Source organism: Aythya fuligula, chromosome 2, assembly GCF_009819795.1.
Source record: "Aythya fuligula isolate bAytFul2 chromosome 2, bAytFul2.pri, whole genome shotgun sequence".
In the NCBI taxonomy this organism is placed as follows: domain Eukaryota; kingdom Metazoa; phylum Chordata; class Aves; order Anseriformes; family Anatidae; genus Aythya; species Aythya fuligula.
Genome location: NC_045560.1, coordinates 90,782,788 through 90,796,038, shown reverse-complemented (window position 1 = coordinate 90,796,038; position 13,251 = coordinate 90,782,788). Strand labels below are relative to the sequence as shown.

Genomic DNA, 13,251 nt, shown 5'->3' with positions numbered 1-13,251 from the left:
CCCTCCCTCTATTACTGCGTTTTTCAATAATTTTCCACTGTGTTCTTGTCTTTTTTTCCCCTTTTCTTCCATCTCCCTCTGCCACTGACAAGCTGTGGCACTGGCTTAATAAGAAGGTAAATAAACCGAACAATTGTGATTCCAACTAATGGATTCTGCGGTTTTGGGGAGGGTTTGTTTGTTGTTTTTTTGTTTTTTTTTTTTTTTCCAGCATGAACTCCTTAACATGCCTTGCTTCTTAGTTTTCTCTCCCAAGTGTCTCTTTTCCAGCTCTTGATATAAGCTACTGAAGGTCATATATAGTTCTACCTGATCTCTTCTCGTCTTCTAAAATAAACACACGTAAATACATGGTTTGTACAGCAGAATATTGCTTTTCAAGTGGTAGTTTGATTTAGTTGCACTTATCTTCACCATACATATGCGTAACAAAACCAGTGAATTCCCTGACTTGAGAGCTGTCCTCTGCCCAGGAATGCACTGGTTACCTGAAATCACTCGGGAGTGCTGAGGGCCAGGGCTTGAGAAGCACAATTGTAAAGCTAGGAACGCAGGTGCTTGCATACAGAGCATTGACTGGTTTCTCTCATTGCTTTTATGGCATTTTGAAATGTCAAGTTGGCCTTGACATTCAGTCATGCTGAGCATAGCACGAGTGAAAGGAGGGTACCTGTGCTCTGAAAACTGAGGAATCTAATAACACTCCCAGGGAACGACGGCTAGTTTAAAAAAAATAATAATAAATAATATAGCAGTTGGTATAGCTAACTTTTTTTTTTTTTGCATGTATTTTAAAAGTACATGATGTGTTATGTATGAAATGTTCTCAGTTGACCTCACTCATCTTAGTCCACCAGGACTAGCTATTGGTCTTGGAGAACCCACATCCCAAGAGACGTTAAAGCTGAATCAGTCCGTGTTTGGCCTCTGGTGTGACTGTGATATGGAAAACTCCTCAGTACAGCGATGTCTTTGTGAGGGTTGGGCAGTGCAATTGCTTCAGAGAAGCAGGGAGCTGGAGAAGGATGCCTGTAGGATGTGTACATCTGAAAAAACTCGGAGTTTTCAAAGTGAATATTTGAGTGTTTGATAAAATAGGGTAATTGAGAGGGGGGGAGGGGGGGAGCTAAATATCTTACCACTTCAGTACTAGTGGGTGAATCAGAGTGATGCTACACTCATGTATTGGGAATAGTGTAGCCAGCAGGCCCAGGGAGGTGATCATCCTCCTATACTCATCTCTTGTGAGGCCGCACCTCGAGTCCTGTGTTCAGCTTTGGGCCCCTCACTACAAGAAGGACATCGAGGCCCTGGAGCATGTCCAGAGAAGGGCTACAAAGCTGGTGAGGGGCCTGGGACACAAGTCCTGTGAGGAGCGGCTGAGGGAACTGGGGGTGTTTAGTCTGGAGAAGAGGAGGCTCAGGGGATACCTTATTGCTCTCTGCAGCTACCTGAAGGGAAGGTGTGGGGAGCTGGAAGTTGGCTTCTTCTCTCAGGTAACCAGTGATAGGACTAGAGGGAACGGCCTCAAGTTGCGCCAGGGGAGGTTCAGGTTGGCAATGAGGAGACATTTCTTCTCAGAAAGAGCAGTCAGGCACCAGGACGGGTTGCCCAGGGAGGTGGTGGAGTGACCGTCCCTGGGGGTGTTTAAGGAAAGGTTGGATGTGGTGCTTAGGGACAGGGTTTAGTGGGTGACGTTGGTGGTAGGGGGATGGTTGGACCAGATGGTCTCAGAGGTCTTTTCCAACCTTGATGATTCTGTGATTCTGATTGAAGTAGCACATCGACTGAGTAGCCATAATGAATTGAGCAAGTTTGATTTTTATTATTTTTCCCCACAGTTAATCAGTCAGCTCAGGGTTATATAACTGGGAGTGTTTCTGTGTTTGTGAAGGAGATGGTAGAGTAGCGTGCTTTATCATTCAGTTGTAATTGTCCACTGAAAGGGCAAACTTTGAGTTTTCTTTTGTCCTTGAATATGGTTTGGTTGTTTTAAGGTTGCATTTTTTATTTCCCAACTTAGAAATGTTTCTGCTATGTGAGGGGCTTATAATCAATAAATATGTACACCTATAATCCTTCATAAATGTTTTGATTAGTTACTGATTTGTTTGGTAAACATGTTTTGACTGTTAATTACTTTGAACTCCAAAATACTTACGTTTGTTCAGAGGTTCGCTTTATTGGGCAAAAACCTGCGGATATAGCTTCTTACAGAGGGTGTTTTTTTTTTTTTTCTTTAGTTTCTAGGAGTTACTTTGGAAACTACTGCTTTGCTTTACAGTTCCATAGGAGGAGATGCTGAAGGTTGTTTAGTGTTATGCACATTGTTGACTTCTGTGCACAATGAGCAAGTAGCAATAGCATTATAATCACGATGAAAAAAACAATGAAATACTCCATCAATTCTTGAGTTAAGTTTTTGTTGTTGTTGTTTTTAATTATATTTTAAAAATCATACTCTACCAGAAGCAAAGAGGAGACTTGTAAGACAGAACAGTGGATTCAGTTAAAAGATTGCTTCTTATGTGTCTTCCTTGTTTTTGCTTCTCTGAAGGGAAGTACTTTCTTGAAGACTAGCACGAGTTTCTGATAATTCACTGAGAAACTAAAAATATACCCCGTAGAGAACAGCAGAATTTGGAGTGATGGTTGATTGTGGCTGCTGGTGATAAACATCAGCTTTTTTTTTCCTTCCTGCTTGAAACTTTTTTTTAGCAAATGAGTAATACATAATTATGTTTAACATGGCATATATGCCCCAAAGTAGAGAATAGGTTCCACTGGGCTGGCATGATTTGTTCTTTAGGACATCACACATAGCAGGAGTCTTTATAAAGAATTACTAAATGCTGTTGCTGTTGGAGAGACATCGGTGTGAGTAGACTTGAGACATCATATAGCTTGTTCTCCAGCTATTCTAACTTAAGTACTCATCTGGTTTGTTTCAGCATAGTCCTGAGATGTGTTGTGATTATGGGCTTCCCCTCATTCTCATCAAATGATATCAATAAGATGATATCAAATATTAAGGGAACTAAAGGGGAATGTTAACAAGCCTAATGGCTAAAACGTATGGAAAAAATGCTGATAAATGGTAAAACTGTTTTTTTAAAAAACGATTCTTGTAATTTTGTGTAGATTTAACTGAAAATGGAATAGATATCCAGGTATGTTTCACTGTGTGTGTAATGAAACAAATAAAAAAAAAGGTGAAACAAATAAAAAAAAGTTCTGATGGCTATGCAGTGTGAGGACATGAAAACATGAATTCATAGATGATGTATCATACTGCATAACGTAGGGAACCTGTTCAGATAGCATGATTCCTGGATGCCAAGCATGAGCAGAACTTTTATTACAGCTAAGTATAATAGGGTTAGCATCATTATCTGAAAGTTCAAAGCAAGGAGTACTTACAGATTATTGAGAAGCATTTTAACAGAATGCAGCGTGGCTTAAAAGCTTTTTTCTACCTTGAGCTAAATTTGAAAAATTAAAAAAAATATATAAAAAATTATACCTTTCCCTTCAAAATCTTGACAACTAAAGATAGCTTTTTGTGGTCAGTTTATCACAACTCAGTAATGTTTCAGTTTGGTTTTACAAGTGTGACCTTCTGTAGCTTAGGAGCCTGGCTTTCCTTACCTTTGCGTAATTTTGGATGTTGTGGCAGCATCAGCTTTCTGCTGTTGACTAACATTTAGATGAAGAAGCTTGGAACTGAATTTAATACTTGATGATCTCTGGCTGATGATTAGCATTTAGTCAGTACATGTTTGTATTCGTGTGTGTGTCCACGATTTACAGAAAAGGTGTAAAGGGAGGACCTGATTCGGTGGTAAGTACAAGCACGCAGGGATTTAACTTTCTAGCTGACATGCAGTACTAAGTTAGTAGCTATGAATTATTTAGCACAAGTGTGCCAGGGTGAGTGCTTCCTATGGAAGTGTTGTGGGTAAATGCAGAGGAAGGAAGGGAGGTTTGATAGCAAGTAAATTAGAGAGGGAGTAAACATAGCCCTAAATTAATGTTGTGCATACGCTTTTACTTCTACCATACCCAGTCTAGTTCAGATTCTCTCCTCTGATTTCTGTATACCAGTTGTTGAGCTTGGTGGGCTTGCGTGGCTGAGGTTTCTGCCTGTGCTAGAGCAGCATCACCACTGCCATTACTTTATTAACTAGATTAAAGGTAATTCAGGCTTCACATGTGCTGCAGCTGCACCTTCGTGGCAGTATAGGCAAACTACAGCCAGGAGCATCAAGAAGGAGATCCCTGCTGGTGGTGTTCAAGTTGAGAGAGTCCTCATCCTGGTCTTTGGGAATTTTGTCATCTCCTAGGAGTTGCTACTGTGCCGAAACACCTAAAGCATCCAGCCTACACTGAGTTTCCATCTGTTGGATGCCACTCAGTGAGGCTGATTCAAGTGCTATATGTAAGACTAACTAGTGGGTTTCTTTTCTCTCTAACTTAGAAAGTCATTAGCAATTAGTTTTTACTTTAACTAAGAAATAGCAAGGGCAGCTTTAATCATTTATGTCTTCAGTTTGAAGCCCATGTCAAAAAGTTTCCCTTCCCTGGCCATCCAGTGTTTTTCAGGGATAGTTTTTATTTCTGACCTTTAAAGCAGGGGCTTTCATTTTTGCTTCTCTTGCTTAATCCTTAGCTGTATTTGAAGTTTGGAAGGGCACAGCAAATCCTGTTCTCAGTCTTACTTCCAAAGAGGAAACAGCCCAGGTACAGGCTAGTCAGAAATTTTCAGAAAGCTGTGTTATTGCTACAGGCAGGTAGTCTTCCCCCCCCAGCACTGACAAGGCATTTCTGATGGCAGAAATATTTCAGCAATGGGGAAAAATGTTAAAAATATCTAAGGCATAATATTTTGCAGATTCCTTTCTGCAGGTCGTGTAGATTTTGTTACAGATACTTGCTAGCTCAGCACTAGTTTCTTTTAATAGGATTTTGATTTTTTCTCGATGTTTCAGTATTTTGAACAACAGCTCTAAAACGCTGAATATAATTGTTGTGATAATTCAGATCCAGCCAGGAGTTGGGTTGGTTGTGAAAACTTGAAGTTAAAAAAAAAAAAAAAAAAAAAAAAAAAAAGGCACAAAAAACTTAATGAACATTAACTGCTTAAATGTATCAGGATTAGCTCAGGGGAAAACATCCCTACTATTTTTTTCAATTAGGAAATATAACTTCTGTTCTGGGGCCAATTTCTAATGTAGAGATATGGCAAGTAAGGAGGAAAAAAATAATGTAAACCATCAGTACGCTTATTATTTTTGGAAGAGCTCTAACCGATAAATTATCATCCTAATCACTGAATATTTAACTTGTGCTCACTTAGAAATATCTTTTTCTGCTGCACATTGTTGATGACCTTAATTAGTTCTCTTAAAGCTCAAATTTTACGGCTGTATTTTTTCTGCTTTAATGCCAGATGGGATAAAAATAGCCTTGGTGTTTGAACCACAGAAGCTAGAAAAATGTGCTTGGTCATACTTGCATGAGCTTTCACAACTTTTTAGGTGAACAGTCAAGTGGTGTATGAGATAAAGCTCAGCTGGCACTGTGTAGTCACGTAGTGGAGCAGTTTTGTTCTGAATGAGATCAGCAGAATCCCTCTGATCTCAAGTGGTATCGCTGTTACTTGTGCACATGTGCAGAATGTGTCTTTCCACGAACCGACAGAACAAATGTGGCTATGCCCTCTATCACTAGATTCATCTGATTTGTGTTTATAATACTGAGAATCCTTTCGAGATTGAAAGTAAATGGAATATCTAGTGCACAATAATTGCCCTGATCTTTAATAATTTAGAAAACTTCCAGTCCCTTTTCAGAAGGTGATGAGCAGCTTTAAAAATCTCATAATTTCCAGCAATATGTCTGTAGTCATTTAGAGGGTTGCTAGCTTATTCAGTTTCAGAAGTCATGGTTGTACTTTATGGTATACCTTGTGTTGGCTTCCACGTAAACTTCTTAAACTTGTTAACTTCTATGCAAATAGCATCTGTAAGCTTCCAAGTGGTAAAGGACAAGAAACAAAGACAAATTCTAGGGTTGTAGTTGAGATGAGTGCTAGTCTTGTTAGGTCTATTAAGTAAATGTTGAATTACTGCTTGCTTTGCAGAGCTTGCCATGTCTTGTGGTACTGTGTAAATGTTGTTTGCAAAATCACATGTCATACCATGACCTTAATCATGCTAACATTGCTTGTTAATTGTTCATCTCAGAGCTTTGGCATTAATGCTGTTTTATTAGAGCCTGATTTTTGCACCCTGGTTGTAAATAAAAATAACAATACCGTCAGATAGCATCTAACATTGCTTTCATTACAGATTGATTTATATGCCATGATTTGTTTTTTCTTTTTTTTTTTTTTGTCTGCACAGATGATCGTGTGGTTGGAGAAAATGCTAGATAAAATAATCAGCATTTTCATAATATTTTTGCTAGTAATAGGAACCCTTCTGCTAGCCCTGCTCCTTACTGCAAAGGTACAGTGCGCTGAAGAATGTAATCATAGAGCTCATTGTAAAAATTGAATGAGTTACTGATATTTATGCAAAATTGTGTAGCTTAAATAACTTTTTGAAATATTTAGCAATTAAATGTTCTGTAGTTGAACTCATATTAAAAAATGGTGGAATGGTAAAAATATATATCTGTATTTATGTAGAGAGATTTTGAGATCTGAAATTTATTCTGATAATCTAATTGCTAGCTTATATATTACAGTAACAGTTTGGTTTTGCATCTGGTTAGTTTTCTTGGCAATGGCAGAGCTACTTCGAATTTTGTTCTTTTTAATTTACCTTGCATCAAAAAACTTATTTGCAAAATGCTTAAGGTGCATTTGTCAATTCATTTGTATAATTGCCTGTAACAACCTCACCCTATACCATTTCGATTTTAAATGTGGGGATTCATGAGAGATATTCATTTTAATTGATTTTTGGTTTGTGGCTGTTTTTTTTTTCTCACCAGAAGAGGTCACTCATGTCTCTCTTTCCCCGTTTTTTCCTCTCTCTTTTTTCTTTTTTTTTTTTTTTTTTTTTTTTTTTTTTGGGACTGAATGTTTCGCTTGCATACAGTTATGGAACAAAAATCAGATGGGTTCTGATGTTAGTCTCCTTTTTCCAAAATGTAGGCTTACATAATGTCAAGTACTTAAAATCGAAAGCTTTAAAAGCTGTGCAAACATTCCAGCCTAAAGCTTCCTTACATTCATAAAAGGAGCATTAAGATATTTGTCTATGGAGTCTTTTATCTTTCTTACTGAAGAAAGAATTTGCTGAGGCACTTCATTGTATGGTTGGTCATATTAGAGCTGAGCATTCATTAATTTTTATACTTCTTTGATCCATGGCTTTAAAAGATGTATCTGAAACTATGCTTTGTATTTTAGCACTTCCTTTGACAGCACAGCCGTATTGTTACTTTTTTTCACTGATGAGATAAGGTTCAAATTGCCATTTGCCATTACTAGTTACACAGTGCATGACCAAAACTGTCAGAACAGAAAAAAAAATGCTGTTTTTTGTATTGATTGTTTTTCTGGGTTAATGGCACTTCATTCTTCATAATGGGTTGTCTATGTTGTAAGAATTATTCTTTAAACGTATCACAAACTCTCTGACTGTGGGTAGAGTTCTAGTTTGCATTACATAAGATTTCTTCTCTCTGTATTTAATTTAGGTACATCAGGAGAGCGTTCACATGATTCAAGTCACAAGCAGCTTGATCAATGAGACAGTAGCCAGTCACCCAGAATGGGCAAAGTAAGAATGCTAAAGTTAAACGAATAGTGTAGGGTGGATAAACAAGCTTCCAGGTGCTGTTAACATTTTTCTTTAACTTAAAAAGCCCCCAAGGTGAACAGAAATGGGAGTAACTGTTGCAGGCAGATGTAAAAGCTGAGCTCTCAGGCCGCAGCAGTGTTTATGCGTCATTCTGGAAGAGACTCATGGTATCTGATCTGAGAACTGTTTGGACTTTGGTGGAGAAGGACAGCTGTATAAACTTCTCTAGTTACAGTTTTGGAGGAAAGCGTGCATGGTGCTGAGAATAAAGAGGCCAATATTCCTTTTGCTTTTACCTGGAAAAGAAAAGTAATAGGAAAGATTGCTCTAAAAGATTGTGAGCTGCGAGCTGAAATATTTTTTCAATGTAGAGAGCTGGCAGCACAATGCCTTTGACAGAATAGAAGTTGAAAGAAATGTTTCTGGAGTGAACTGAAAAAGAGTTCAGGGGTGGAAAGAATGGTGGATGGGAAAAAATTTGGTATGAATTGGTTAGGAAAGGCTGTTTCTATTGAGAGTAGATGTGTGTTATATATAGAAGAAGCCTGTAGATGTGATATATGTAATGATTAAAGAAAAAAGCAAGGTAAATGTTGAGGGAGGGAGAAGATCATGAAAGAAATGAACATAGAGGAAAAAAATAGGGTGGCCTGCTGAGCAAACTGATTGCATGAACAGCAGAGTGGAAATAGGTAAGACTGAAGGAGTGTGGTTTTGAAGGAGGGTTGTTCAGGTTTACTTTTGTTCTGCTTCAGCTAAACAGACCTTGAGTAAAGGTGAGTCCAGGCACTTCGTGGGGAAAAAATAGTTGACTTTTTTTCAAGAGCACCTTCTAGACAAAAGCAACAACAGTTTAATAGGATCAAAAGAAACTGCATGCTGTGTTCTAAGAGCAAGGGAGGTTTTCAAAAATAGAACTAGCGTGATATAATTGATAAATGCTAAAGTATTTTAACTACTTAATCATAAACATTTTAAAATGTTCTCTCTTGATTATTCCTTCATGGCATCTCTTCTGTTATTTGGCCTTCCCATTTTGCTATAGGATGGGATTAAGTAGGACTAAGGAAAATCAAGTTTGACTGTTTGAAGCATATTCACATAATGAAAATACTGGAGCTCTAGCTGAGTAATTAACAGAATTTTAGTTAAAATGTTTACTTACAATATCTTTTAATAGGAATAAGTGTATGTCCTATCAAATCTATCAAGCTTCAGTCAGCTTTCGGAGCTTGATATTTACATTATATTTAGAGGCAAGTGACTGAAATGTCTCTGAAATCCTATGCAGAACATTCCTGAAGAGTGACATGGGCAGAACAGCTTCAGTGTTGAGTTAGGTGAACAAATTCAGCAGTTTGGGTTTGCCTTTTTTTTTCTTTCTTTTTTGAAGGGCTGCAGTACAGTCATTAAATCAAGATGTAGAAAGTCAAAGCAGGGAATGTGTGCCCTCTATTCAAAAGTGCTGAAATGCTGGCAATTCAGTGGGTCCATTACCTGAAAGTGGCAGGAATCCCTGAAGATAGGTATGAGTGGATAGCTTTGTAGATACTTGGAAATAACTGGCACTTCAACCTATTGCTTCATCCTATTCCTTATGCAGGGGAACAACATTAACAATTAGCATTCAGCTCATAATTCAGAAGGTTGTCTTTGCAACTAAAAAAGATTGGATTATATAGTATTTGTCAGAAAGCTAGGAAAATTCATACGAATGTAATGTGAATAAGGATCTCTTTTTGAAAAAGTTGAGATACGAATTGAGCTAAGGTTTCAGGAACCTTAGTGAATTACAAATGTAATGACATGTCCTAGACTGAGTTTTGCTTGGCTTACTAAAAAGTCTGCTCTTTGGACATGTTCAACAAAATTGCCTAGCTGCAGTAAAAGTGTTTAACCTTAGCTGTTTGTTGTTGTTTCGATGTGTTAATTTGTATTGTGTTTCAGGTATAATGAAGTGAGTAAAATACGTAACAATTAACTTTGTTTTTCTTCTTAAAAACAAAACAGCTGGCTCCCAGAAGCCCAGGTTATTCAGAAGGCGCTCAACTCAGCAGCTAATAACGTGTATCAGTATGGCCGAGAGTGGATTACACATAAGGTAAGAATAACATCCCCCTGCCTTTTTTAATGTGTAGATTTTGTGTATTTCTTGAAAGGAAAAAAGAAATAAAAAGGTTTTCTCAGTGTTCCTTTCCTATGTGGTTAGCTGTTCTGTTAACGGATCTACTCTTTCTAATCTTCAGTCTGTGAGGGAAGGAAGGGTGGGAGTGGTTTCAGTAGTCTTTGTGCTCGGAGGAATATTTTTTTTATAAGAGCTGAAAAAAATCTATCATTTTAATAAGACTGCCAGTGAAAATACATCAAACAAAGATGAGTAATTTTTTTTTATCTGGTTATAGCTGCCCAATTTTAGAAAATGTACTTTTTTTCTCCCCTACCACCAGTATTCTAATTTCTATGTGGGCTATGTGTGGTAGATTGACATGTTATTTATTTATTTTTAAGTTAACATTCTTCAGGAGGATTTGCCATATGCATTTTGATATCTAGCACACATCTCAAATAATTTGAATGTTTACTGTGAGTAAGATTTTGGATGAAGCATTTTAGAGACTGTTAGTTTTTTGGTGTAGATAGAAGCCTGAGCTTAGTGTGGCAGAATGTTTTTTACAGATAAAACCTTTGTTAAGAACCATGAAGTGTATATTCCATACTAATACTCATTTTTTCCAATTACCTGAGTTTAGGCCATGCCTTTAATGACAGTTTTGTGTGATTCGTCAAGCTTTGGGTTTGTCAGTAGATGCCAGCTTTGTTCTGTCCCTTGTAATAAAGGATTTCTGTACGTTTCAGCTCCATAAGATTTTAGGAGAAAAAGTGAACAACACCGCTGTGATTGAAAAGCAAGTGCTAGAGCTCTGGGACAGGCTTTACCACTCTTGGTTTGTGAAGGTGGGTAACTTAAATCATATTTATAGTAACTATCACTTAGATTAGTAAAAAGCTTGGAGTACTGAGTAAATATCATAATAACAGAAAATTAGTTTTTTAAAAAAGCTCATTCTACAGCTACAGTTTGAGTACATTCAGAACTATGTCCTCATGTGTATACAATTATGTATTATAAATTGCAACATTAGCAATTGAATGTATACTGTGTTCACTTTTTATATTTAGTATTTTGTAGTTTAGAGCATTCTATTGAATTTTTGTGATCTTGAGGGGTTAGGAAAAAGCTGATATTCTGCCCGATTCCTGTAACTTTTATTGATTTGAAATTTTTAGAAAGAAGTCCTTTCACATTACTTTAAATGCATTTTTGTGAATGCTAAAAATGGGTTCTGCACACCGAATCTTGAAAAGTTCATAAGAGTTAAATCACTTTCATGCTGTCAGTGCCGTTTGCCTGTAAAGGAAAAAGTAAGCAATTCATTAGCCACGGTGCAATGGAAATACCAAAATCTAAAAGTCATAGCCCTGAAATACTTCCCTATATTTAAATAATTGCAGTTACAGTTTATTAACTTTTCTTTACGCAGTCACTTTTAAAGTACTTCTGAAGTTTGAAGAAGATCTCAGTGTTAAAAGAAGTAAGAGTTTGAGTATTGTGATCAAAATACTAGGGGAAGGAATCGGTTATTTCTTCTGACAAGATAATGGTGTCAGAAGCATGAAGATTATGTGGTAGGCTACATGATGCTGTTGGGGAATATGAGGCTGCCGAGGAGAAATAAAAGTTACATTTTTGGGACATTTTGCTGGCCTTAAGCACTTAGGAGTAGTCAGTGTTGAATGCTTAACCTCAAAATTGCGTACTTTTGATACAGCTCATACTGATAAACTTGGGCTTTTACTGTTGTAAGCTCTGTGTCAGATGCACCCTGGCACTGTGTGGTTCAGCATAACATGTGCTGGAGGAGTACCTTCTTGCTGCAGTGTGCAGCACAGGCCATATCTCTCTGAGTTGCAATATTTGATTCCTTCCCTGTATTTGTTATTTAAGACAAAGCTGTGGTCTTGTAGATACTCTTTTAGTAGAGCAGAGTAGCAAGCAGCTTTTCCAGGAGTCAGAAAGGCAGAAAGCTGCAGGAGCATGTTGATGATCCCTGCATGCCATTTTGAAGCCGGTTCCCCTTGTTGCCCGCTCAAAACCCTGTGCTAGCACTGGCACATTGGGCTGCAGCCACTCATCTGCTGCTCCAGGTTCAGTTTCTGATCTTACCCTCTCTGTCACATCCCATGCCCACTTTATATGTTTTTCCTGGGTGATTTCCACCTGGCTATTTCCCTCTTAATATTTTAACGGCCTTGTGGGGTCCTTCAGAGTATCTGAAAACTGAAGGTAAGCTAAATTCCAGCATGCAAAACATCTGTACAATATCCAAGTCTCAGTAAAGCTTTCAAGCTCCCCATCATTTCACTTGTATGAGCATAATAATCATACTTCATTCTGAGGCCTGCGCAGCGTTGCTGTAGCCTGTAGGTGACTGAAGAATCCAAGCTCAGGTGATGCAAAGCTGTAGAGTTGAGGGGGAATTGCCAACAAAACGTTAATTCAATCAGTAACTTCAACTTTCTGAAAAGATCAGTAGGTAGCAAATGGTGTATATTTTAAAAGGTTGCAAAGATGTTGTGAGAGATTAATTACCATCGAGTCTCTGTACTTACTGAAGTAAAATAATGACAGAATCATAAATCACTTGGAAGATGAGGGCATAAATGCAATTGAATCATCTTCAGGGAGAACTAGTCTTGCTCGTCTATTCAGGTGTGAAGTGTTTTGTTTTGCTGTGTTGTGTTCTAAGATCTAGTAAATTTGTTAGAGGACTCAGTTGACAGTTTCCTTGAATCCTCTGTTTAAAAGGCCGTAGGTGCTACTGCAGTATAGCTGCTGAATAACAGTGAACTTGAAGTGGGCATTAACAATGTAAAAAAATCTGCAAGTGATACACCATTCTGCTGGTTATGTCTTTGAAAACAGAACTAGGTGAATGGAAAATAGATTTCTCATAGTTTACAAATACAAAAGGTTTATTGCAGGTAGATGTTTGACTATTTGCATTTTTCTGCTCTAAATAAGCTGTCAGCCTAGAAGAGAGATCTCTGCGTTGCTGTGGATTGTTAAACAACTTTGCTAATTGTGCATCGTAAAATGTAACTGTCTGTCTAGGGAAAATTGGTAGTAAACAGAAAATATAATCATAGAATCGTTCAGGTTGGAAAAGACCTCTTCCTTTAACCTCGCACTGACAAGTCCACCACTAAACCATGCTACTAAGCTCTACATCTACACGTTTCTTGAAGGCCTTCAGGGATGGTGACTCAGCCACTTCCCTGGGCAGCCTATTCCCTTTGCACAACCCTTTCAGTGAAGAAATTTCTCCTAACACCCAACCAAAATCTCCCCTGATGCAAATTGAGGATATTTCCTCTT

At 37.8% G+C, this 13,251-nt stretch overlaps 1 protein-coding gene across 1 annotated transcript in view; it reads left to right on the top strand.

Moving 5' to 3' along the window:
- The window catches only part of TMEM245 (transmembrane protein 245), an 80,089-nt gene that overhangs the window by 26,036 nt on the left and 40,802 nt on the right, over positions 1-13,251 (top strand). Inside the window, exons 7-11 of the mRNA XM_032181107.1 lie at positions 93-116; positions 6,405-6,509; positions 7,711-7,793; positions 9,825-9,915; positions 10,671-10,769. Coding sequence (XP_032036998.1) covers positions 93-116; positions 6,405-6,509; positions 7,711-7,793; positions 9,825-9,915; positions 10,671-10,769 — 402 coding nt within the window. The remainder of the gene's footprint in view (positions 1-92; positions 117-6,404; positions 6,510-7,710; positions 7,794-9,824; positions 9,916-10,670; positions 10,770-13,251) is intronic.